The 27,847-nt window shown below is 31.4% G+C and overlaps 2 protein-coding genes across 4 annotated transcripts in view; one reads left to right on the forward strand and one right to left on the reverse strand.

The window, feature by feature from the left end:
• LOC134680943 (myb-binding protein 1A-like) overlaps positions 1-17,100 on the forward strand; it is a 51,959-nt gene extending 34,859 nt beyond the window's left edge. Inside the window, exons 30-36 of one of the 3 annotated variants that reach the window (XM_063540260.1) lie at positions 425-476; positions 1,073-1,144; positions 5,435-5,479; positions 10,086-10,151; positions 13,791-13,886; positions 14,848-14,957; positions 16,930-17,100. In XM_063540260.1, coding sequence (XP_063396330.1) covers positions 425-476; positions 1,073-1,144; positions 5,435-5,479; positions 10,086-10,151; positions 13,791-13,886; positions 14,848-14,957; positions 16,930-17,023 — 535 coding nt within the window. In that variant the 3' untranslated portion in view covers positions 17,024-17,100. The remainder of the gene's footprint in view (positions 1-424; positions 477-1,072; positions 1,145-5,434; positions 5,480-10,085; positions 10,152-13,790; positions 13,887-14,847; positions 14,958-16,929) is intronic. The other 2 variants (XM_063540259.1, XM_063540257.1) reach the window with 2 other exon arrangements.
• Positions 17,101-22,131: 5,031 nt separating this feature from the next.
• LOC134680944 (uncharacterized) lies at positions 22,132-27,163 on the reverse strand. The gene is made up of 2 exons (XM_063540261.1): positions 26,435-27,163; positions 22,132-22,577 (listed from the first exon to the last, which is right to left on the reverse strand). The coding sequence occupies exon 1, from the start codon at positions 26,980-26,982 to the stop codon at positions 26,506-26,508; it is 477 nt and encodes a 158-aa protein (XP_063396331.1). The 5' UTR covers positions 26,983-27,163; the 3' UTR covers positions 22,132-22,577; positions 26,435-26,505.
• Between the last annotated feature and the right edge of the window lie 684 nt (positions 27,164-27,847).

The raw sequence follows: 27,847 nt of genomic DNA on the forward strand, positions 1-27,847 counted from the left end.
AAATATGGCGTCCGAAAATTTTCATTCATGAAATATTTCATACACGGGAGTTTTTTCTCCTAAACAGGAGGACGGGAGGAGACCCCTGAAAACGGGATTATTGTACTCCCGTCGGGAGGTTCACATGTATGGATGTGAATAAATTATAAAGAATCAATGAAATTTTCAAAATAAGAAAAAAGCATTAAACTATGACATTAGACAATATATATGTCAAAGATTCCTAGTTTCAGCAGTTAAAAAAACCTGCCCTAATTACAGCATTTACATGTCTCGTTTGATGCATTTTCTTATTATACTATCAGGTGTGTGCTCCAAATACAAAATTGCTCTTTTAAAACAGTTCATTCTTAAAGGGAAAAAAAATAAATTATTTGTTAATGTGCTAAATGAATCAGTGATGCATATTTTTTATCATTTTCAGGAAGAGTAAAATGAATATGGAATTCTTTACCAACCTTGTTTCCAAAGATCCAGTGAGTACTTTTATTAGACTTAAGAAATATCAAAATACACACACTCCAAACAAGTTTGAAATAGTACATGTTTTAGTGTATGAATTTGCATGGTTCATGCTTAAGTTTTAGACATCAAGAAACGGATGTTTGTTTTGTACTCCATTACAGCAGCAACCCAACATCTATCAATTATAAACATTTAACAATTACAGACTAGTATTTGTATTGAAAAAAGTGTAAATTTTGTTGTCTATTGCAGAGTGAACATTGAAAAATAGTAAATAAAAAGTGCTTCCCCTTTGCATTTATTTCTAAAATACTGTTAATTCAGAAATTATTGTTAACATTTCTTATTTATACCATATTTGAAGAATGGGCAAAAATATGATATGAAAATCGGCATACAAATATATGGACCTGATATCTGAATGCATTTTCTTGTTGTTGCCATAATCATAATCATAAATTACATTTGCACTTTTTACATTAACAAAAACTCAATAATTTCTTAATTTACCTTATTTATTCATGCATTGGAGATGATTACTTGCCCTTGAAGTTGTAAGGTTTCGAAAGAAAAAGCATATATTATACTTTTATTTTATACATTTCAGGCAATATACTGGCCATTATCTAAAACACTATTTAAAATACTGAAAGGGGATGATCCTAAAGGATTCTTCAAAGTAAGTATATATGAGAAGTTGTTTAAATTTTTAAGTACGTCTGAGCCGGTGACAACTCTACAACAGATTTATCCATTGGATCACTAGCAGTGATGCTGGATGGTGATACATGGCTGAGTACATTATGTATATGTCGTGTACAAGTTGCGATTTTGTACAGGTTATAACATGTACAAAAATGTTGTACATGTTATAACTTGTATAATGCAAAAATACAAGTTATAACATGTACAAAAGTACCTCATACATGTTATAACCTGACCAAAATATTGCTTAAAAATGGTTTTAACTTGTACAAAATTTAAGATAAATCTTAATGAAGTAAAATATACATTTAAATTCACCAATGCATAAAGAACAACAATAAAAAGGCCAGAACGTGTCTTTTTCCGTAGAGGAGAATGATCACAAAGTTTCAGGAATATTTGTTTCATGATCACTTATATTGGCAAAATGTGTTTTCATGTAATTGTATGTTTTATGCAGTCCATCATGTCTTAAATAAGTTTGACACTATTTACTATAAGCTTGCATTTCCTAAATGACAATTTTAAATACTAGTTCTAGTAACTAAATTCTTCCAAAAAATTTAAGAACAATGCCTAATAATTTTGGGAAATATTCCTCCCTCTCGCTGTATAGCATGCAAAGACTTAAACAATGTCTTATATCATGTATATGCTTACTCTGTAAAAGTAAGAGAGAGCTGAAATAGTTTTAATTGGACCACGCTTCATTATCAATGTCTTTGGAACTACTCTTAAACATGTTTGGCCTTCAGCATGTCACTTATGTAAATTTATAACTCATTTTTTTTTATAAACTATAAGATCATTGCATGAGGCGAATGTCATTTTGATGTTTTAAATATATATCCTCTACTTTGAAAACATGTTTTTGTGGCCTTTGGATGTTGTCTGCTCCATAGGCGGGTTGTTATCTTTTAGACACATACCCCATTTGCATTCCCAATTTTATTTGTAGACACATCTGTCCTGGCTATCCTCTTATATATATATGTCTTTTAGTGTCAACTAGAATAAAAGTATTTTACTATTGCCCTCAAAGTGGACACTCATAATTATAGTTAATTAAATAAAGATATGACCATAGATAGACATAACAGGATCATAAGACACGTTCTAAGATATATCATAAGATATGTCCTAAGATATATTTTATGACAGGTCTTAGGAATGCTTCGTAATACCGACCCCTGGCCATTAACTATATCAAAAAAGGACAAAACACACTAACATGAAGGAATAATAAAAAAGTTAATAAAATATTATTGAGGTTAATAACGTCTGTTACGAAAATAGAAACATATCCTTTTTTTTCGATTTTGTACAAGTTAAAACCATTTTTAAGCAATATTTTGTACAGGTTATAACATGGACGAGGTACTTTTGTACATGTTATAACTTGTATTTTTGCATTAAACAAGTTATAACATGTACAATATTTTTGTACACGTTATAACCTGTACAAAATCGCAACTTGTACACGACATATATACAACTCATCTAAACATCAACCCAACAGTGTTATATCTGTATATTTGCTTTCACATTTTTTTGTTCTTCCATCGCTGGGATTCGAACCCATGCTACTCTACTGAGATATCATGACACAAAATTGCCTGCACTGTAGCTGTCCCGCAAGACCACACAACCACCTGGGCTTCATAAAAATGAAGTTTTCGGTGGCCAGGTGTTACCTTTCCACGTCAGTTTTAATCTAGCGTTTTACTACAATACATGGTATATAAGGCATGGAGATGTTAATGAAGATATACTAAATGATTATACCTACATATTTCATTATTGAAGGGAGATATAGCACCAAGGAAGTGATTGGACAGAATTCAGTAATATATATCCATATTATATTTATTTATTTAATTTTGCAAAAGGTCTTGGTAAATTTGCAAAGATTGTGTGAGTACTGTGGATTCATTTATTTTGATGGGTTTTAGTTTTTGAGAACTGCTGAAATCTTGCATATTTGTTGATATTTGATTTCGTGGTTTTTTTGCCAATCTATGTACTGTGAAAGTACTTTAATTCGTGGGTATCAATTTTCGTGGATTGAGCAATATTAACATGTTCGTGGGTTTTTAAATTTGGGGATTTTAGTTTTCTAAAAAAAAAATTGAAAAATTAAAGCCTTTAGAAAAGAAAGTTTCAAATAGTCTGGATTGAAGGAAATTGAAAAGTAAACATTGACCTTGTAAATCGTAGTGGTATCACTAATTAACCCAAGATAAAGTGATCAACAGATTAAAAACCACCACAGGTGTCAATTAGGCCATAACATAAACATGTCACCTATTGAAAATAGTAACATAAACAAATACTATAAACGTATCTTGAATTGTCAAATAATTCTTATAAAAATCAAGCCCAGCATGAAGTTATTATTTTCCATATGTACGAGAACTATGAGAATATAAAATGAACACTTTATCATACTAGCATATCATTACCGGAAATCTGACTTTCATCGTTCAAAAATATATTTTATGAGAATTAAAGGATCAAAAGTTGTACAGTTTTAGTTATTAAAGATAAAATGGGTATAATCCTGCATGCGGTTGTAGTTCTGTGACTTCTATTAAAGTATTCTCAGATTTGGCGTTATTCACTATATTCTCTATATCATATCAGTAGTCCAACCTACCTATGGGGATCTTTCCGTGTCTTGATTTGGACAATGGTTGTTTTATTTTGTAGGACACTTAAATTCGTGGATAAAGTCATCCACGAAAACCATGAAAATTGGTACCCCACAAATAAAAGTACTTTCACAGTATACAATCCTATTGAAAATATGTTATTTGTTGAACATTTGAATTTGTGGTTCACCTGTACCTAAGAAACCAATGGAAATTGGTATTGAACGGATAATAATGATCCACAGTATTTTTTGTTCCTGAGTTTCTGATTGTGGGTCAGTCTATCCTTTCTACATGTCTGTTATTTTTTTGTTCATTCATTAGTCCAAAAATATTGGGTGGACAAATTTTCATTGCGTTAGAAGATTTTTGTCAAACCTTTCTCAGCTTTTTTGGAAAGGAATGGTTGAATTTTTGGTTTGTTCCATAATAATGATCATCTTGCACTTTTTGTTTTCTGATAATTTGAACACTTTATGTACAATGAAAATTTTGTCAAAAGTTTTATTAGATTTACTGATTTTGGGATATGTCAGTTATGCTTCAGTATAGATGAAACTTGAATCAATTAGATGCAGTGACACATATTCAGACACTATTTCAATTGGTCTAATTTCTAGTTTCTATTCATACCATTGTTCCTCACATGTTGTGGCAGATGTAATTTTCATTGAATTAAACAGTTACGATCACTTCCACACTGACCAATAGGAAAAAAGTATTTTTAGTCCAAACTAGCGACTGCAATACCAAGTTATAGCATTGTTGTCGTTCACATTTTTGTAGGCATTTGTTTCTGTTTTTGAAAAGTTTGATATTGATGGCTATATGTTGCATATCTGTAAATATTGTCAATGCAACTTCCCATAGGAACTCCTTTAACGGCTAAAACTGTACCACTTTTGCTGTGAAGTTCTGAAAAAAATCTTATCCTAGAATTGATAGATCATATATATACACTACAATTTTTTTCAAAGTTAAAGATATAGGTCTGTGCAGCATATTTTCAACGTTTATATGCCCTGAACTTCCCAGAGTTTAAACTAACACTAATTTTCTTAACTACCCCTACCTCGAAATGAAGGGTTACCATAGATTTCAAAATAAACAATATGCACATGTTTATATACTGGTAACATTCCCAAGTTATGTTTCTGTGAGATGTAACGCAGATAGCATAACTGGGAACCAGTATGTAAACAAAATTAATTTTCTATGAGTATTCTAGATCTTCCCAAAAGAGGCTTGGTTTGAGAAACAGCTGTATTTACAAAGTGCAACCTAAAATGGTTTTTGAATCACAGGTTGAATAGACTCTGCTCAGTATCAGCAAAGAGTCTGTGTTTATACTTCAATTCAGTAATCTCATCTTAAAATAATGGCCATTACCATTTGTGTTTTTTGTCATGCATCATCTCATATCCTTTAAAAAATCTCTTCCATACAAACTAGTTAGTCACTTGTAACCAAACTTGATCACAATCATTCTAAGGATATTTAGTTTCAAAACTAAGTAAGCCTTTCTGCTGATTACCAGTCATGATGATTGGCTTTACCATAAAAGTCAAGCATAAAAAACCCAAATATCTCACGATATTGTTTTTATTTTTCAGATCCAGGCTTGTTCCCTGTTAGCTGTGATCATCAATACAAACGTTGTGAGTATATTAAGTTAAGTTCAAAATTAGTTCAAATTATATTCAAGCTTTCTAAGAAAATATTAGGAAGAATGTATAGACCACTGATGTGTTTGTAGCTTTATAACTTACCAATATGAAAAACAGCATTTAATCAGATAGCCATTTTGATTTTCACATTATCTGCAGAGGGGCGTACATGGGGTATCTGCACAGAAGAATGTTTCATGAACAATGAACAATAGAAAAATTTCTTCCACATTGATATTTTTACCGATTTCACGAAACACAGTGAATAACGAACCTTTTTCAAGGCTGTATGTGAAATAAAAATGGCAAAACATGTTGCACAAAAATAAACTTGTACCTCCCTCTCTGCATTGAACACAAGAATTTTGGGTCTATTTTAATGTTAAAGATATTTTCTTTGGTGCTTCTTTATGAACTGTTTAGATGTTTCAAACACATAGATCTGTACTTTTCAAACAGTTCAGAGGTAAATTACAGTTGCTGAACATTCTGTAAGAAAGCTAAACTTGTCTTTCTTTGCCAAGTCTAATTGTCTAAATTTACTTAACTTGTCTGATAGTTTACAGAAAAACTGAACCTTACTTTTGTTTATTAGCTCACCTGGCCTTAAAGGCCATGTGAGCTTTTCTCATCAGTTGGCGTCCGTCGTCGTCGTCATCTGTCGTCGTTAACAATTTTTCAGCATCTTCTCCTCTGAAACTACTGAATGGATTTGAATGAAACTTAAGATGATTGTTCCTTAGTATATCCTGCACAAAATGTGCGCTTCGATTTTTGATCCGTCAAAAAACATGGCTGCCGTTACTTAAAATAGAACATAGGGGTCAAATGCAGTTTTTGGCATATATCTCAAAAACGAAAGCATTTAGAGCAAATCTGACATGGGGTAAAAATGTTCATTAGGTCAAGATCTATCAGCCCTGAAATTTTCAGATGAATCAAACAAACCATTGTTAGGTTGCTGCCACTTAATTGGTAATTTTAAGGAAATTTTGCAGTTTTTGGTCATTATCTTGAATATTATTATAGATAAAGATAAACTGTAACAGCAAAAATGATCAGCAAAGTAAGATCTACAAATAAGTTAATATGACCAAAATTGTCAATTGATCCCTTAAGGGGTTATTGTCCTTTAATGACAATTTTTCACAATTTGTTCATCATATTTGCTAACTTTAAAAAATCTTCTCCTCTGAAATTACTTAATGGATTTGAATGAAACTTAATATGATTGTTCCTTAGTATATCCTGCACAAAATGTGCGCTTCAATTTTTGATCCTTCAAAAAACATGGCCGCCGTTACTTAAATTAGAATATAGGGGTCAAATGCAGTTTTTGGCTTATATCTCAAAAACGAATGCATTTAGAGCAAATCTGACATGGGGTAAAAATGTTCATTACGTCAATATCTATCAGCCCTGAAATTTTCAAATGAATCAAACAACCAATTGTTGGGTTGCTGCCACTTAATTGGTAATTTTAAGGAAATTTTGCAGTTTTTGGTCATTATCTTGAATATTATTATAGATAAAGATAAACTGTAAACAGCAAAAATGATCAGCAAAGTAAGATCTACAAATAAGATTTATATGACCAAAATTGTCAATTGACCCCTTAAGGGGTTATTGTCCTTTAATGACAATTTTTCACAATTTGTTCATCATATTTGCTAACTTTAAAAAATCTTCTCCTCTGAAACTACTGAATGGATTTGGATGAAACTTAGCATGATTGTTCCTTAGATTATCCTGCTCAAAAGTGTGTGCTTTGATTTTTGATCCGTCAAAAAACATTGCCACCGTTACTTAAAATAGAACATATGGGTCAAATGCAGTTTTTGGCTTATATCTCAAAAACGAAAGCATTTAGAGCGAATCTGACATGGGATAAAAATGTTCATTAGGTCAATATCTATCACCCCTAAAATTTTCAGATGAATCAAACAACCCATTGTTGGGTTGCTGCCACTTAATTGGTAATTTAAAGGAAATTTTGCAGTTTTTGGTCATTATCTTGAATATTATTATAGATACAATTAAACTGTTAATAGCAAAAATGTTAAATAGTAAGTAAGATCTACAAATAAGTCAATTTGACCAAAATTGTCAATTAACCTCTTAAGGGGTTATTGCCCTTTAAAGACTTTTTTCACAATTTGTTCATTATGTTGACTTACTTTAAAAAATCTTCTCCTTTGAAACTGCTGTATAAATTTCAGCCAAACTTAGGCTAAATGAGTTTCAGAGTTTCAGAGTATCTAGTATAAATTTTATATTTCATTTCCTTGTATGTCAAGAAACATAGCTCCTATGGCTAAAATAGAACATAGAAGAAAATGATTTTTTTTTTTGCTTTTGAAGAAAATAGGACGATTCAAAGAACATTTAAATAAATTGAAAAGCCAAAAATAATCATTGATGAGAGATTAAACAAAAAATTCAGGTGAGCGATTCAGGCTCTTGAGAGCCTCTTGTTTTTCCATCTTTTGAATTTTGTTTTTTCGATTGAATGTAGCTATTATAAATAAAGCATGAATAGTAATATTGCATTGTTGGAAAATATATGGAAATTAGAGAATTCATAACTGCTGTAATTTTTAAAACTGAGAAGGACAAAACGTTTGTTGAATTGTCCTGTGGTAGTTCTAATTTGTGGAATTTTCATGCAACCATTTTCTTTAAATGGCTTGTTTATGACCTATTGAACACCTTTGATAATGGTTTATCTGTTGATCATTTAAATTTGATCTCAGGTTAATTATTGTCATAAGATCTGATTACAGGTGTGCAACAATTAGAATAATTAATTTACAATTTCCTTCAATGGGACGATTTGTATTTAGAGATGATTCAGCTTATTTCTGAAAGCAATTATTTTATTATTAAAAATTTAATGATATTGCCAGAAATGAAAGACGAATAAAAATAATTATTTCATATTGGATTGCTTTTTTATTTCACAAGTATTAATTCAAAGTATATTTGTGAATATTTTTTGCAACCTTATCTTTAAATGGCATGTTTATGCCCCAATTAAAACCTTTGATGTACATGATCTGTTAATCATTCCATCTCTGGTTAATAAGTGTTTTACACTTCTGACAATTATATTCCAGAGTTAAATCAGCTTAATTCTGAAAGCGCTTATTTTATGAAATTTGTTGCATGTTGTCAGAAATGAAAAACGAACATGTAAGAGAAAATAATCACCTCAGGATTATTTTCAGACATATTTGCTTCTGATGGGTTCAAATTTCAGAATCTAATATCCACAAATTCAAGAACCCAAGGACATGTAACTTTTGCTCAATCCAAAGAATTGATACCCATGCAGGGGAAATCCATCATTTTTTAAAGGGTTGGTTCCAACCTTAGATAAAAGAGGGGAGGTTTCGAAACAGCATACTTTCCAATTCAAATGCATTGATTAGCCAAATAAAGGGGATTTCAATCCCCATTTAACTATGGTATTATGGTATACCATTGTCTGTCTGTCCGTCCGTCGTCCACACTTGGACAATAACTCAAAAACACTTTCACCAATTTCCATGAAACTTGGGTGAATTGTTTATATCTATTGACGTAAGCTCCCTTTCGTTTTTTTTTAATTTCAGATTTTTAAGTTTTGGATTTATGGGGCTTTATTCATAAAAAAGGGGGGATTTTCAACACTTCGGACAATTACACAAAAAGGCTTTCACCAATGTCCATAAAATTCTGGTGAATTGTTTATATCTATTGATGTAAGCTCCCTTTCAGTTTTTATAAATTTCAAATTTTACATTTCCGTGTTATGAATTTTTATGCTTAAAAAAGGGGGGAATTTCCAATTTTGGGACAATAACTAACACTTTCACAAAATTTTATGCAACTTTGATAAATTGTTTATATCTATTGTCCTTAATAGTGCCAATTTTTTTGTGCATTTTTATTTATTATTTGGGGGGAGGGTATTTGACAGGGCTCACACTATTTTAAGTTGATCATATAAATTCATTTAAAGCATAAAAGACAAGTTAAAAGAGCAACGGGCGTATCATGCGCTAAAGCGCAGCCCTTTATTTTCTTTTGAAGCAAACTGTTCAAACATTGTCTAAGGCAGCCATAAGCAAACACAATTTAAAGAAAAAACAAAACAATTCCTGGTTGTATGAAGAGTAAATTGATCTCGAGTTTTATTGAATTTCTTTGCAATTAAGGAAATGTTGTTTTTGATCTTTTGTCAGTGTTGCAATTTTATTTTGATGCTATACCTGTGTGCCCTATGATTTCCTGAAATGATAACAAAGCTTTGATTATAAAACAAAAGAAGTGTGTCATGTTAGTTTAGTTGAATTTGTAGACTAAAAGTAGTGTTGACAAGCTGTAAATGTTTTTAGATACTTTTGCATTTATTAAATTTTTGTGATTCTAAGGTAAAATTATAAAAATGCTGAACTCAGAGGAAAATTCAAAACAGAAAGTTCAAAATCAAATGGCAAAATCAAAAACTCAAACACATTAAACAAATGGATAATAACTGTCATATTCCTAACTTCTTACCCTAAGTCCTTAAACAGAGTTATTATATATCAAACATAAAACATTGTATTTTTAGCAAGACAGTTTGGATGAAACTGAGTGGGACAAGTTAACAACAGAGTCTCTAGAGGCCATTGAATATGTAAGTTTTTAGCAATTTGTATCACTAATCACTGAGGTAATGTAGTCATTGAATGCTTGTTTGCAAACAAACTAGATAGTACTGCATTTTCAGAAATTATTGCTTGGTTTTTATTAAAATAAATGTGAATAATGCAGCTAGGTGTTTATTGCAATAATAAGAACTAACATTCTAATATTTGACACATATCCATATATGTTTGCGTTTTTTCATGGAATCGCAATAATTGATCTGGCATTTTTTCCCCCATTCTTCATCAGCAATGACAATAATAACAACATGCAATAATTTGTAAATTTAGAGCAATAGATTATTTTAGATTGTTCAATATTGTGAACGATGCAATAGATGAAAGGAAATAGTTTATCAGTATTGTGTTTTTTGAACCAATGTCATTGGGATGTTAACAGTCATCTGTATTAAAATGAAAAGCAACTTTATATTCCATGTAGAACATTCTAAGATAGCAGTACATTGTATAACATTGTACTCTACTAATAAATGTTACTTGACAATATATTCTTTGTTGTTTTTATACGACCGCAAAATTTGAAATCCGAATACTTTTAGTTTTCGCATTCTAACTTTAGTAAAAGTTAATAGAAATCTATGAAATTTTAACACAAGGTTTATGACCACAAAAGGAAGGTTGGTATTGATTTTGGAAGTTTTGGTCCCAACATTTTAGGAATAAGGGGCCAAAAAGGGCCCAAATAAGCATTTTCTTGGTTTTCGCACTATAACTTTAGTTTATGTTAATAGAAATCTATGAAATTTTGACACAAGGTTTATGACTACAAAAGTAAGGTTGGGATCGATTTTGGGAGTTTTGGTTTCAAAAGTTTAGGAATTAGGGGCAAAAAAAGGGCCCAAATAAGCATTATTCTTGGTTTTCGCACAATTACTTTAGTTTAAGTGAATAGAAATCAATGAAATTTAAACACAATGTTTATGACCACAAAAGGAAGGTTGGTATTGATTTTGGCAAATTAGGTCCCAACAGTTTAGGAATTAGGGGCCAAAAAGGGACCCAAATAAGCATTTTTCTTGGTTTTTGCACCATTACGTTAGTTAAAGTAAATAGAAATCTATGAAATTTAAACACAAGGTTTATGACCATAAAAGGAAGGTTTGTATTGATTTTGGGAGTTTTGGTCCCAACAGTTTAGGAAAAAGGGGCCCAAAGGGTCCAAAATTAAACTTTGTTTGATTTCATCAAAATTGAATAATCGGGGGTTCTTTGATATATAACTGTGTATGTAGATTCTTAACTTTTGGTCCCGTTTTCTTATTGGTCTACATTAAGGTCCAAAGGGTCCAAAATTAAACATAGTTTGATTTTGACAAAAAACGAATTTGTTGGGTTCTTTGATATGCTGAATCTAAAAATGTACTTACATTCTTGATTATTGGCCCAGTTTTCAAGTTGGGGGTCCAAAATTAAACTTTGTTTGATTTCATCAAAAATTGAATAAATGGGATTCTTTGATATGCTGAATCCAAACATGAACTTAGATTTTTGATTATGGGCCCAGTTTTCAAGTTGGTCCAAATCAGGATCTGAAATTATTATATTAAGTATTGTGCAATAGCAAGTCTTTTCAATTGCAAAGTATTGCACAATGGCAAGAAATATCTAATTGCACAATATTGTGAAATAGCAAAATTTTTTTTTAAATTAGAGTTATCTTTCTTTGTCCAGAATAGTAAGCAAGAAATATCTAATTGCAAAATATTGTGCAATAGCAAGAATTTTTTTTATCTTTCTTTGTCCCGAATCATCTTAAATCTTTGTTATATACAATATACAATGTATGTTCACTTTTTACTACCAACTGATAAATTAAAATAATCTTTACCATTCAGTGATAACAAGCAGTTTTTTTTACATCTTAATATTTTATGATGTATTTAAATGAGTAGTTATTGTTGCAAACTCCATTAGCAATGATTAGAAATTTTAATTGAGATTAGTTTTGGAATAAGGGAAAGGGAAATGTGATTAAAAAAATTGGGTTCAATTTTTCTCATTTGAAATTTCATAAATAAAAAGAAAATTTCTTCAAATATTTTTTTGAGAGGATTATTATTCAACAGCATAGTGAATTGCTCTAAGAGAAAACAAAAAAATTAAGTTCATTAGAACACATTCATTCTGTGTCAGAAACCTATGCTGTGTCAACTATTTAATCACAATCCAAATTTAGAGCTGAATCCAGCTTGAATGTTGTGTCCATACTTGCCCCAACCGTTCAGGGTTCAACCTCTGCGGTCGTATAAAGCTACGCCCTGCGGAGCATCTGGTTTTATGTTAAATTGACAATATTAGCAAACTTGGTTTTCTTGCCATTCTTTGGCCACAAGACTTTTAAAAGTACTAGTTTGCATATGCTTGAAAGTATATCCTTGGTAGTAGAGTACTGAGGTATACTAGTCAGCAAAACAGCAAAGGACAATTTTCAACAACATTAAAGCAATATTCCTATAGTATGGTATTTTATTTTTATTAACAGAAGATCTAGAAGATCTATATATAATATATCAGTAATATATCAGGTATTATATACATCTTAAGTTGAAACAATTAATTTTAAAATATTATTATAAATTTGAAGGTTAAAAGATTGTTTTAGGAAAGTTATCATGCTTTTGTCAATATTCATAAGGAAGCACACTCCAGTTGTTGAAATTTGAAATCAATACCCCATTGAGTAATTAAAATCTTAGATATTTTATGTTAATGCTTTTTGTTTCATCAAACATAAAATATGCATGCACTAAAAGGTTCTAGTTTTCTTGAAATCACGTTTACACGATTTAACACATGCAATTATGTACACTTCAATGATATGCTATTCCCTATAGAAAGAAACACATTTAAAAACTGAACGGTGCAGTGACTACCTATTTAATTTATTATTGAATAATACAAATTGTCTCATCTGAAATCAGAGTCGTGTTTGAAATATAATAGTACAAAACACTAAAGAGAAGAATCATATGTACTGCAATAAAATAATCTACCAAAAAAATTACAGTACATGTACTTTAAACAGTTACACTATAATTATTTCAAACTGTTGTATCACAAAATTCCTGATAATTCAAAGTAAAATGTTTAAGCCAATTAAATCTGCATTAAATTTACTCCTGTTACTTCAAAACTGCTGTTATCTAAAATTGTTTTTTGTCATTCTCATCAAATTTGTAATACCTAGAGACATTTGTAAATATGAAGAAATAAAAATGCCAAAGGTACAATTTTAATTTCTATTTATTAAACAAAGTAGTGCTATTGTGATGTTTACCCAATCATCAATAACTTTTATAATATGCATTAAGCTTATCTACTATTTGCCAAACAGAACCACAAAGATTTTAAGACACCTTTTTAAAACTAACAAAAGAATTCTAAATATACTGGACATAATTGCTTTTATTTAGTATTCACTCATAAGATTTTAGCTGTGTTTGGCAAAATGTTGGGAGTTTTTGGTCCTTAATGCTTTTAAGCTTCGTACATTATTTGACCTTTCACATTTTTTAACTCGAGCCTCACTGTTGAGTCTTTTGTAGATGAAAGCGTCAGGCACAAATATAAATTTGAACACTGGTATCTATGATGAGTTTATTTTACAGGCTGTTAGAAATATGGACAGATTTCAAAAGAGTAAATTAATAGAAGAAGTAGTTATAGTTTTGAGCAGGCTGTTCGCAATGTCCGAGAAAGCTGTGGTAAGAATTGCCATGTTTGTCTACAACTGTTTATTACTTTTGAATTTATGAACAATTTGTCATTCTGTGGCCATTGACTATACTCTTTGTGTTTGTTGTGAAATGTGGAATGATGCACATTATTATTTGTTTTATGAATTTTCGTGGATTCTGTGGGTACAGGTTAACCATGAATTAAAATCTTCAATGACTCATTTATGTTCTGTATCCTTTTATGCAAACTTTTGCTATACCATACAAACCACAAAATCAAATATTCAAATTTAAAAGTTTTCTTTAATCCACAAAAAATTTCCTGCAAATTCAATTGCTATAATTGTCTTTTTTTGGAAAAATGCAAAAACGGTGACTGCAGGGGAAACCCTGCTGAATGTATATTGCCTTATTTGTGACATTAATATAATGTGTCTCCTTGGAATTTTATTCATGACATCAATAAAGATTGTAGAAGTTTTTATCTGCTCTGTGCCTACTGTGATCATATGATACTTAAAAATCCTGTTGAGCTGAAGTGTTTTCAAGTCTTTGTAAATAACAATACTGTGGATTCATTTATATTTGTGGGTATCAATTTTCGCTGATCGCTGAAAACTTGCATATTAAAGAATATTTGGTTATGCCAATCTCTGTAAAGAAAGCCTTTTGAAAATATGATATTTGGTGAATATTTGAATTTGTGGTTCACCTGTGTCCATGAAACCCACAAAAATTGGTATCCAACGAATAATAGCAAATCCACAGTACTAAATTTTTTATGATGTTTTTGATACTGCACAGATTACAACAAGATAAGATTCTCAAAAATAAATGCTCATTCAATATTTTGATTACATTATTTGTATGTAGCTTTTCCTTAAATATCATTTTGTCTATTTTATAAATTGATTTTCCTCTGAGATCAGTATTTTTGTGATTTTACTTTTTATAACTAATACTTCTTTTTGTTATCTTTTTCTAACAGTTGTCTAGAGATATAGTTAAAAAGCTGATATCAGAGAAAAAGAAGTTCAGTCCAAAAGTCAGAAAAATGTGCAATTCAGTAATGAATAAACAGCAGGCACACATTTATAGGTAATATATTTAGTTTTGTCTAATTTTTAGGAATATGATATAATAAAATACTTTCATATAGTTTATTTTTTTTACCCATTTATGGGCATTATGTAATATCTGGTCTGTGTGTCCATTTGTTCGTCCATCAGTCCCTTTGTCCATCAGTCTGTCTTGCTTCAGTTTAAAGATTTTAGTGGTCGAGGTAGTTTTTGATGAAGTTGAAGTCCCATGTTCCCTATGATACCATCTTTCTAATTTTAAAGCCAAATTAGAGAATCTACTTTCACGGTCCACTGTACATAGAAAATGAGAGTGCAGATGTTGCATCCATGTACTATGGACACATTTTTGTTTAAAAATTAATAATTCAATTTAAGGACTATTTATGTAAAGATTAAAGCACTACATCAAGTGGAATAAAATGTTGCTTGCATTGTCAGTCAAGTCCATGATTATATTAATATATTTGAATTTTGACTTGATATGGAGAAAGTTGGGTTTAATTAATTTGTTCAGTGACTGGGTGAAATATATTTTTTTTTACACATATAGGTGTTATGTGTGCATTATAACTGATTGTTGTTTTAACTTTCACAATGCGCACTTCTGTCAACAGGTTTTATTTATAATAGATAGCCTAAAAAGTTCATTGCCATTGAGATTCATCAGTCCCCACCCCTCAGTTATGGTTCATAAACTTTGAAACTTTTGCATAGTTTAAAAACACACAATTTTTGGTAAGGTCAGTTTAAGGGAACCTCTTATTGTAAGTAAATGTATTGATATTCGGTTGTATTAACATCTGTAAAATGTTTTCCATAGATATTTTATGGTTCTACCTCCTCAGTTTAGATTCAGTAATTTACTACACATGCTACATTTTGCCTAGATAGCAATAAAAAGTTTGTGACTAAACTAGTTTAGGGAACCATTATGATAAATCAGTGACATTTAGTGTGCATTTTTATTAATATTGACAAATCTCATTGACATGGTTGTCCACTCAGTCATGGTCCATTTACTTTTGCATCTTTTAAATATTACAGTTAAAATAATAAAGCCTGCAAACCAAGAGTTTAAATGCCTTCCTTGCTTTGTTTGGTTGTTTGCTCAGACATTGTAATTAAGATTGACACCTACATTCAATGGAAAGACAGAGTAACAGTCTGTTTACTATATATAAAGAGTTGGACAATGGATATTATATTGGATTCAATTTTGATACTCATTGACCTATAGAATCTTCGTATCAAACTCTTGACTTGCATACTTTATTATTTTAACTGTAAAAATTTGGGATTAAGTTGACTTCAGAGAAAATCTGTTGGTCTTTCAATGATATTTGGTATGCAATTGTATGAGCATTGTTGTATCTCGTTTCAATTGAGGTTATTTGTTGTATATATACAATGTGTGATAAATACTTTAGTATCAAATTATAACCTTGTCATGTATCAAATTATAACCATGGATCATTGATGACATTTTCTTTAAAATACATTTTGAGTACAGGTAGTATTTCTCATTGTGTGTAGTATTTCTTATTGTGTGTAGTATTTCTCATTGTGTGTAATATTTCTCACTGTGTGTAGTATTTCTCATTGTTTGTAGTTTAGGGAAGTATAAAACTTCTTACAGTTTGTATAAAAATCATATTTAAATATATGAATAATTGAACAATAACTTGCAATAAAAATCATATTTAAATATATGAATAATTGAACAATAACTTGCAATAAAAATCATATTTAAATATATGAATAATTGAACAATAACTTGCAATAAAAATCATATTTAAATATATGAATAATTGAACAATAACTTGCAATAAAAATCATATTTAAATATATGAATAATTGAACAATAACTTGCAATAAAAATCATATTTAAATATATGAATAATTGAACAATAACTTGCAATAAAAATCATATTTAAATATATGAATAATTGAACAATAACTTGCAATAACTTATACATTTGTTTTTTCAGTGCCCAGTCACAACAAAAGAAAAGAAAATCAGATACAGATATAAACACAGAACAGACATCAACAGACAAAAAGACAAAAATAGAAGAACAATAAATATATATAATGTGACAATAGTATTTTGCATTTCATATATCCTTTTCTTTTTTCTGTGTGAAAAATCAGGTATAAGCTATTTATACAGGACATAAATCTATAGGGATGGATGTTTATCATCTTTTTCCAGATCTAAGATGAATGAAGCAACATTGACCTATACATTATGATCAGTGTCTTTTTGATATCAGTGACCCTTACAAATGAACTTGAATATAAAAAAAAGAAGATGTGGTATCATTGCCAATGAGACAATTCTCCAAAAGAGACAAAAATAACATAGACATTAACAACTATAGGTCATCATACGGCCTTGAAGACTTGTTTAAGAATTCAGTTTATTGAAAATGGGCCAGTTGCTGTCCGTCTTAAATCTGTATCTAATGTTAATTATATGATAGCAAATGTGTTATGGAGACTCGTACTACATCTACCTACAATGATCTGAACGTTGCCAAGTTCTTATCCTTCCTCCATAATAAACCTCTTGTCCCTGTACTGATAAAGGACCAAACATTATTTTTCATGGTTGTCAATGACATTACAGGTACATTAAGCTTTATATTTCAGAGGGTACTAGATTTGATGCCTTCATACTTTTTATACATATTTTAGTAAGTTTCTGTCTGGCATATGTGTGTTGTTTGTGACCTTTTTTCAAGGTTCAGTGAATGCTGATAAAAAAAGGATAAGATTGTTTTGTTATGTGAATTTTTCACTTATTATGAGTCATAGGAGAGTTATATTTAGATTTTGTGTTTATGTCATTGTTGGTTTTACTTATACAAAAGCAAGAGACAACTATGTTTGGTGTATGGAATGATTGTAAGTGTTAAATTTTGTCTGGCAGTTATCACTAGTCTGACCTCTTTGGTCAAAGAGAATTTCCAGGTGGGGTCTGTTTCTCCTATACAATAAACCGTAGGTAAACTATATTTTCTGTGTGTAATGATTGCAAAGTGTACATATCAGCCTGTCTTAGGCAGCAACCATTTGATTTTCCGGGGGGGGGGGGGGGGGGGGGGGGGGTGGACCCTGAGAAAATTTTTGTTTGTTTCACTCTCAGCTGCCACTATATGTAACGCTAAAATTGAAAAAAAAAAGTTTGTTCAGAAAAAAAATCCAAAGCCCCCCCAGAAAATCAAATGGTTGATGCCTTAATTCATCTTGTCTTAGTTTATCGGTCATTGACCTCATTTTCCTTGATTTTTGATGATATTATTATATTTGATACTCGAAGAAAAATGATCTTTTATAGAACTACAACTAAACACGAATGTGTCCCCAGTACACGAATGCCCCACTCGCACTATCATTTTCCATGTTCAGTGGACCGTGACATTGGGGTAAAAACTCTAATTTGGCATTGAAATTATAAAGATCATATCTTAGGGAACAGGTGTACCAAGTTTAAAGTCGATTAGACTTCAACTTCATCAAAAACTACCTTAACCAAAAACTTTAACCCGAAGCAGGACAGACGGACTGAAGGATGGACGAACGGACACACAGACCTAAGATGAATGAAGCAACATTGACCTATACATTATGATCAGTGTCTTTTTGATATCAGTGACCCTTAAAAATGAACTTGAATATATTAAAAAAAGAAGATGTGGTATCATTGCCATTGAGACAATTCTCCAAAAGAGACAAAAATAACATAGAAATTAACAACTGAAGACTTGTTTAAGAATTCAATTTTATTGAAAATGGGCCAATTGCTGTCCATCTTAATCCGTGTCTAATGTTAATAATATGATGGCAAATGTTTTATGAAGACTCGTACTACATCTACCTACAATGATCTGAAGTTCTTATCTTTCTTCCATAATAAACCTTGTATCCCTGTACTGATAAAGGACCAAACATTATTTTTCATGGTTGTCAATGGCATAACAGGTATATATAGTTTTATTGTCTTGCCTGGAATGAAAGTCACAAATGTGAGACTTTTAAGGATAACTCGGGAGGCAGCAGAGAGTGGTTTTGAACTTTTTGTATTAAGCTTTATATTTCAGAAGGTACTAGATTTTATGCCTTTATACTTTTTATACATATTGTTTGAAGTTTCTGTCTGGCATATGTGTTGTTCCTGACCTCATTTCAAGGTTCAGTGAATACTTATAAAAAAAAGATATTAAAACTATAAACTAAAAAACAAATCATAAATGTGCACTCTTGTTCGTCTTTGAGATTCCAGCTGGACACAAAGATTTGGATCTTTCTGGAATCTACCATTACCCATCTGTCTGGTTTGGTTTAAAAACTAAAATTCAAAAATGAACATGCAGGACTTGATTTTTGTCGAGCCTGCAACTTTTGTTGCAGAAAGCTCGACATAGGGATAGTGATCCGGCGGCGGCGGCAGTGTTAGATCACTTCTTAAAAGCTTTATATTTTAGAAGGTGTAAGACCTGGATGTTTCATACTTTGTATATAGATACCTCATGTTACGAAGTTTCCGTCAGTCACATGTCCAATGTCCTTGACCTCATTTTCATGGTTCAGTGACCACTTGAAAAAAAGTTAAGATTTTTTGTAATGTTGAAATCTCTCTTATAAGTAATAGGATAACTCTATTTGGTATGTGTATACCTTGCAAGGTCCTCATGTCTGTCAGACAGTTTTCACTTGACCTCGACCTCATTTCATGGCTCAGTGAACAAGGTTAAGTTTTGGTAGTCAAGTCCATATCTAAGATACTATAAGCAATAGGGCTATTATAGATTGGTGCATGGAAGCACTGGATGGTGTACATGTCCAACTGGCAGGTGTCATTTGACCGTGACCTCATTTTCATGGTTCAGTGGTTATAGTTAAGTTTTTGTGTTTTGGTCTGTTTTTCTCATACTTTAAGCAATAGGTCTACTATATTTGTTGTATGGAATTATTGTAAGGTGAACATGTCTAGCAGACAGATGTAATCTGACCTTGACCTCCTTTTCATGGTTCAGTGGTCAAAGTTATTTTTTTCAGTTTTGGTCTTTTTATCAAATACCATACGCCATAGGTCAACTATATTAAGTGTATAGAAATATTTTATGATCTGTATATTAGTCGTGCAGGTTTTATTTGACCTTGACCTCATTTTCACAGTTCATTGCTCTGTCAAATTTTTGGGTTTTGGTCTATTTTTATTAAATTATGAGTATTAGGACAACTATATTTGTTTTATGGAAGCATTGTTAGCTGTACATGTCAGCCTGGCATGGTTCATCTGACCTTGACCCCATTTTCATGGTTCATTGGTCTTTGTTTAGTTATCTTGGTTAATGTAACATTTATGTGACAGTTGTAATAAAGCTTTATACTTAAGACTATAAATATAATATCAATGATTAGTAAAGAAGGTGAGACATTTCAGTGTATGCACTCTTGTTAGAATATTGACATGCCTATATATGGGAATCCAATGTGCTTGCCCCACTAAATCCTTTAGTCTTTTGAGAAAGATTTTCAAATGGAGCTCCTTAAAAAGGAAATGTATCAGGCATTTACATTTACCATTAATTCTATGTTCCATTATACAGAAGAAGTAGCTGAAGGATCTTGAGTTTGTTTACTTGAAGTAAGAACTAGCCTGTCATTTCTTATGCCAAGAGCAGAAATCCCGCTCAAGGGGAGACAAGTTAAATGACACGGATTTCCATTTTTCCTGAGAAAAAGAGGGGCAAGAGATACCAGATAGACATTCAAACTCATAGATTTAAAATAATCTGAAAACGCCATGTCTTAAAAAAAAACAAAAAGACAAAGAGCAGTATACAAAACACAACATAGGAAACGAAAGACAAAACAAGACATATCCCTTCTAAAAAGAATGAGGGTGATCTCAGGTGCATGGATGGTACGCAGATCCTGCTTCACATGTGGGACCCGTTGTGTTGCTCAAGTTCGTACACCTGGTTACAATATAATTTGGTAGGTCACATTTCGTGAAAAGGACACGAGGACAGTTGTGACAGTAGGAACATATCTGCTATCATCTGTGTAAAGGATATTCCATACAGGCAACCAACTTGAGATGGCGTCTGTAAAATTTATGTAGAGATGAGTTGGTGAATATTAACAACTTGATACTTTCCAATAAAAAATTTGAGAAAAAGAACGAGCTGATCTTTGACAAAACCCTGATTGCGCCAATTACCTTAATGATGTGCAAGTAAACTTTTGTCAGTTAACCACTTTGTTGAGGTAGTTTTGTCGAGATTTGAGGATGATCCAGGCGTGTATACTTCATACGTAGGTCAAGTTGTTTTATTGATGCTTAGGTCAATTACCAGGCTTCTCACAAAAGAACTCAAAGTTACTCAATTTTATTACGGCACATTATATATATACACAAGACAAATAAATATATTTCACAGCACAGGACAAACACTCGATTATACCACTGACAGTCACATATAACAAGTAAAGTTAATGTTAAATATAACGTCTAGCCATTAGAAATGTTCAATATATTAGTCCAAACAGTCGAATAAACACATGAGCTAGCCGCCAAGCCAACGGCCGCCAAAAAATAAACAAACAACTGTGTTGCACAAAGAATTAAGCAAATTAATTTAAACTAACATATAAACAATACACAATTTAAGCTTGTTAATCTAGCATGCAAGAAATAATATCCAGCACAAACTAAATAAATAAAGCAAGCAAGGAAGAAACAATATCAACCCTGAACATAAACTTTTCTCCATACAAGAACCCATATCTCATATGAAAAGAAACATCACCCCACAGTGTGAACAATACTCACTGAAAAGAGTCCCTTACCTGCAATATAAAATAAAAAATATTAGTACATAATATATAAATAAACATTACTACATCATAACCCAACAAACAAATACAACCCCTACATATTAAGGAAAATAAAATACAAAATATCAAAATTTTAGTATGGAAGAAATAATATCAACCATAAACTAAAAGAAACAAAAGGAAGTATGGCAGAAACATAAAATTCAACCACTACTAATCCTTTAACTCCATCTGAGAAAATCATCTCAAATGACAAGTTAACATATCTAAATCAAATGAGCAACCCGTCTTTTAAAATATACCCCTAACTGCCTTGTACCTTCACAATTTAGGTGCAAACCACCATCTTTATATGCAAATAACTCCACCTTTGGCTTTCCACATTTCAAAAAATATCTATACGAATGAATGAACTCTACATTATAACTCAAACATAAATTTAACAAAGCCATATTAACTGCCTTAATTTTTTGACCTGTTTCCTCAAAATCTACAGGACGAGGAAGAATACCAGACATAGCAATAACCATAGAAGGAAACAACAACTTAGCAGTTGAAATCAAATTACAATAAGCAGACTTAAACTGATCAATAGATAAAATATGAATATCATTGGTACCACAATGAATTATTAAACATTTATAACCTTCATAAATACTCCCCTTGTTCTTGTTAAGCTGATAGGTTATTTCTCCTATGGAAGCCCCCCGAAACGCAAACACATCAGCATTCTCAAGCTTCACATATTTTGCAATTGAGTCTGACACTATTAGAAAAGTTCCTGGTTCTGCAAAGAAACAGTTTAAATTAGTAACCTAACAAGGAAACACTCTTTGACATCATTTGTGAAACTTGTAGTTTTTGTTCCAAAGTAAATTCTGAATAATTTTTATAAGCATCACTATGCCAATCTCCATGAAGTTGAATTAGTTCAGTAGAAACATCAGCATCAAAAGCTAAAGATGCACCCCCTCTTCTAAAACTATGAGTAGAGTAAAACAAAGAGTTACGACCTGTTTTTTGTATTAAATATCTAAGCTTATTTTGATACTCTTTATAAATAATGGGTAGGATGCGTCCCTTTTTAACTTTACAAAAGGCAGGATCCTTTTTAACAGCTGGAATAGCTTCGATCATATTCTTGTATGCATTAACTGGACATAAAATACTCCCATGAATACTAGAAATTGGAATTCTCAACTTTCTTTGTCCAAACTGAATTGTTTTAGACCATTTCAAAATAATAATTAAAACATAATTTTCAATAATAATGTCCCCTCTACATAATTGCTTATTTTCATCAAATTCCTTTTCTGAATTAGGAACAAGATTAGATTTTCTACTCATCATAAAAAAGGCTAACAAAAACAAACTCCAGAAAGTCTTATCTTTGGGATCATTCAAATCCATAAACTCATAAATCTGTTTTAAAATCAAAGGAGTTATAGGAAGCGCTTTCCTTGGTAAATGAGGATTTAATCTCTGTAAACCTTTCAAAGTAAGTTTTAATGAAAAACTTTGTAGATAAGGAAACTCCAAATCATTGTATAAATGCAATAATCTTACTCCATTAATATAATTTTTAATAGAATGCACTGATTTAAAAGACCTGCTCAAAAATTGAGCATACAAACACACAGTATTCAAAGATGTTGGTAAAAATTTAAAACCGAAATAAATACAAAATGTTAAAAAAGTCCTCCACTGAACTTTAATGTTCTCAAAAGTGCCACGAGCAAAGGCTGACTTGCACGATGTCTGTTGATCCACTTTCAACAAATTCAGCTGTAAATCTGCAATAAATTACCAATCATGCGTAAACTGAAAAAGACCTGAATAGACAAATTTCTCAAAACATTTACCTAGTCTTACCACAGGCAATTCATAAAATAAGTCTTCAAATCTTGAATCAGAATGCCATCTTGACAAAATATCTGCTGTTCTGTTTTCAACTCCAGGAAAATGAACAGCCTTAATTTCAAAATTATACTTTGCAGCATAAAATAAAATTTCTCTTAAACAACATTGCATATAAGCATCTCTAGTACAACCAGAATTCAAAACCATCACAGTAGATTGATTATCACATCTCACTAAAATCTTTCTATTTACAAAATGTACACTCCATACTTTAACACTAATCATCAAAGCAACCAATTCAAATTAATTTATATGCAAATTCAAATCCATTAAAAAGGAAGGAAATTCAACATGAAAAAACTCTCTCTTTTTTCAAAAAACCAACCTCCACATCCACTCAAAGTTGCATCTGTCTCCAATATTTCATCTGGCTGAGACCAATCTTCTAAAGCCATCATAGAAACACCATTATAAGACTTTAAAAAATGATACCACCATAATAAATCTTTCCTTATATACAAAGGAATAACATGGTCACATTTGTCATCTGGTAAACTACGAAGCCAAGTAAGCAATCTAGATACAAATAGCCTTCCTGGTCTTACACAATTCGATACAAAATGTAATTTACCTAACAGTGACTGTAACTGTCTAACTGTAGCAACCAGTAAATTTAACCAAGTCTTTACCAACAATAAAATCTCTTCCACTCTCTCAGTTGTTACTGAAATTGTAAGTTCCGAAGTGTCAAACTTCACTCCTAAAAATGTCATAACTGTACTTGGAGAGCTAGCCTTCTCCACTGATTCTTCAATACCACAACTGTTTAAAAGTCTACCTAATAAATCAAATACAACATTTGCATCTTCTGATTTTTCAGCTCCAGCAAAATCATCTAAATAGTTTAATAATAAATGTCCAGACTGCTTCATCATGTAAACTACCGATGAAGTCACTCTCTGACAAATATGAGCTGATGACCTAAGTCCCATACTTAAAACTCTGTCTACAAAAATGTAATTTTTCCAATGAAATCCTACAAAATTGATATCTCCAGGATCAATTGGAATTTGGCGATAAGCCCGTTTCAAGTCCCTCTTAAAAATACCACAATTTCTGCCTTTTAACTTAATAAGATTAACAAAATCATCTACTGATGGATAAGTCAAATTAACTGATTCACCCAAATAAATATCTTTATCAATACCTGCATTAATGCAATTTTCAAAAAATCTAGTATTACCCTTCTTTCACCTGGTGTACTCTTTGGAACTGAATTTAAAGGAGATAACACTAACGAAGAATATATAAAAGGGTTCACTTTTAAAGGCCCAATAACAGCTTTATATTCTAACTCCTTTTTCAAATACTTCAAAATGAAATCTGGAAAATCTCTAGCACCGCTATGATTACGAGGCTTTTTGATATCTACTATATCACCTGCTGTATAACCAATGGGAAAACCAAATTCTAATAAGTCACACAAAATGTGATCACTATAGTCAACTAACATAGATCTAAAAAATTCTATTTTTAACTTTGAAAAAACTGGTATTTTACAACCTAAATAATTCGGTAAACCTGATAATTTAATTTCTCTCTGAATATCCACAAAATACTGTAAATCTAAGGAATTAACATTCAAATCACAAATTAAACACTTTTTGTGTTTATGACAAAATTCATCAATTTTTAAATTCAAAGATGACTGAATTGGTAAAGATTTATTTACTTCCCTTTTACTTGAAATTCTATAATTGTCATTATTAACTGTACAAGTATCACTTTTAAAAACCTCAATTGACTGAGAGATTTCCCCTTTATCAATCAGCATTTTGTCCTTATTTGAATCTACAAGTAACCATTCAGGATAAAAAGTATCTATCACTTTTGAATTAAAATTCCCAATGCTATTAACAGCTTTTTCTAATTCTAGTCACGACATATGAGGACAAGCTGATGAACTCTCTGGATGTTTCATTTTAGCCTTATCCTCCCGTAAACATGTGGCACAAACATGTTGTACAAATCTAATTTTGCCTGCAATATCCAAATTATGACCATCCTTCGAAACGTTACATTTATTTCTCTGATACAAAGGACAATACCAAATTTTTTTATCAAAATTCTTTTCAGAAGATTTATCTGAATATTTACTAACAGTTTTATTCAACACTTTCTTTCCTATTAACATTCTAACCTCCAACAGAGAAGTATCATCAGACCAGACATTCTCACCTTTTTCAAGTAATTTTACCCATGCTGCATAAAAATTTAACAGCACAGACCATTCAAATTCACTAGCATAATAACAAATTTTGTTCAGTAAAGATAATCTACCCTCTCTTTCTTTTTTACCAATTTTGCAATGTCTTATAATTTCTAATTCACCAGCACAAAACTGACGCATGGTTAGCTGTCTAAATTCCACAGCCTTTCTGTTTGTAAACTCATATTTGAGTTCAGATTGCGGCCAGTTCATTTTAATTTTAACCTTATCATGAGGTCTATCCTTAATACCAGATCTGACCTTCTTTTTTCTATGCTTATTTTTCTTTTTATGTGTAGTTTGACTATCAGAGTCCGAACTAGATACAAAATTTGGCTCCGACTCATTACCCGTACTACTCATGCTACTATCAGAACTTAAACTACTACTTAAAGAAGAATCAGACTCTGAGTCAGACTCTGTGGCTATCATTTGCTTCATGTGTTTCCCTACAATTTTCTTAGTCTTTGCATCTTTTCTCAAATGTTTAATACCTAAACTAGAAAGTTCATCACCTTTACTATCTTTCACTGCCCCTTTGCCTTTGCCTTTATCTTTACCTTTATCTGTTTCTTTACCTTTCTCTTTATCTGTTTCTTTGTTTGTTTTTACCTTTGATCTTCTTGGACTGTTCCACCTTCTTGCCGGATTTCTCCTTCTTCGGCTTAGAGGCCCCTTTTAACTCGAGCTCCTCCAACTCCTCCAATTCCTTCATTCTCTTCTCTATTTCCTGTCGTAATTCCACCTTTCTCTTCTTGTTCTTCATTGCTTTCTCCTTCTGTTTAACTTCCTTGAGTTTCCTGACCAATTCTTTAGTTTCCTCATCGGTGTCCGACTCCTCCGAATCCAAATAAATAGAAAGACGTTCTTTCAGGTCTTCATAATCCACCTTTGACATACTGTCAGATCCACCAGTCGCACCGTGCACAAGCTCGTCACCAACCTCTGATTCTGTGGTTACTGCCTCGGACTGCATACCAAGTTGATCGAAAACTCTGTAATCAAAACTCTTCTTCACACGCCTGGGTAAAACTGCCCGAATTTCCTGGTTAATGTTGCTCATGTAAATAATTTCAATGAAAATTTTCAAATGTACCGCGAATCCCGAAACAAAGAAATATATATGAGCGTCCTGTATCCAGGTAACAAATTAACCAATCAAAATAAAGAATACTCGGAACAATTTCTTCCGAGTAAATGTAAACAGTGATTCACGTGGTAATTATCCATTTTTATAAAATCAAAAATTACACACTTACATTTATATTTACAAAATTGAAATCTTCTTTTTGGCATAGATAGTCATGGCATATCATTGACCGTAAGTTCTTAACTTCTTTGTATAAAGGTAGTCGTACTATATGATAACATGAACAAAAATGACAACATTCCTATTTGTAGATGTTGCATTGTTATTCCCTTTTACTTAAAAAAAAAAAGATAAAATGCATTTTGCAATGTATTGTGAAAAATGTCAGTATCCCAACAAATATTATTAAAAGCTAAAAAAGATGTTTTTGATAAAGGACACAAGACTTACCACAGTATTTAACATTACAATGTGTAACATATTTCATTATTGGAGCAAATCTGCTTGCCCTTCCGAATCACTTCATTTAATCCCAGTATTTTGTTGCGTTCGTATTACTTAATCTTTGGATTTGCAGTTTAGCAAAAAACATTCATATTCTAATTGGGCTTTTTGTTGGTTTACATTTTTGCCATATTTGTTCTTTAACAACTGATTTATAATAGTCCTCTTGGGATCCCCTCTCTCGACTGTCATACGAGTGAGATGTTTAGCGCTATAAAACCAGGTTCAATCCACTTTTCTACATTTTAAAATGCCTGTACCAAGTCAGGAATATGACAGTTCGATGTGCTTTATCGTTTGATTTTGCCATTTGATTATATAAAGGCAACAACAG

This window comes from Mytilus trossulus, chromosome 8 (genome assembly GCF_036588685.1).
Source record: "Mytilus trossulus isolate FHL-02 chromosome 8, PNRI_Mtr1.1.1.hap1, whole genome shotgun sequence".
NCBI lineage: Eukaryota > Metazoa > Mollusca > Bivalvia > Mytilida > Mytilidae > Mytilus > Mytilus trossulus.

Excerpts from the sequence above, each read along its gene's own strand:
- LOC134680944 (XM_063540261.1), bottom strand. The coding sequence starts at position 26,982 with ATGAGCAACATTAACCAGGAAATTCGGGCAGTTTTACCCAGGCGTGTG.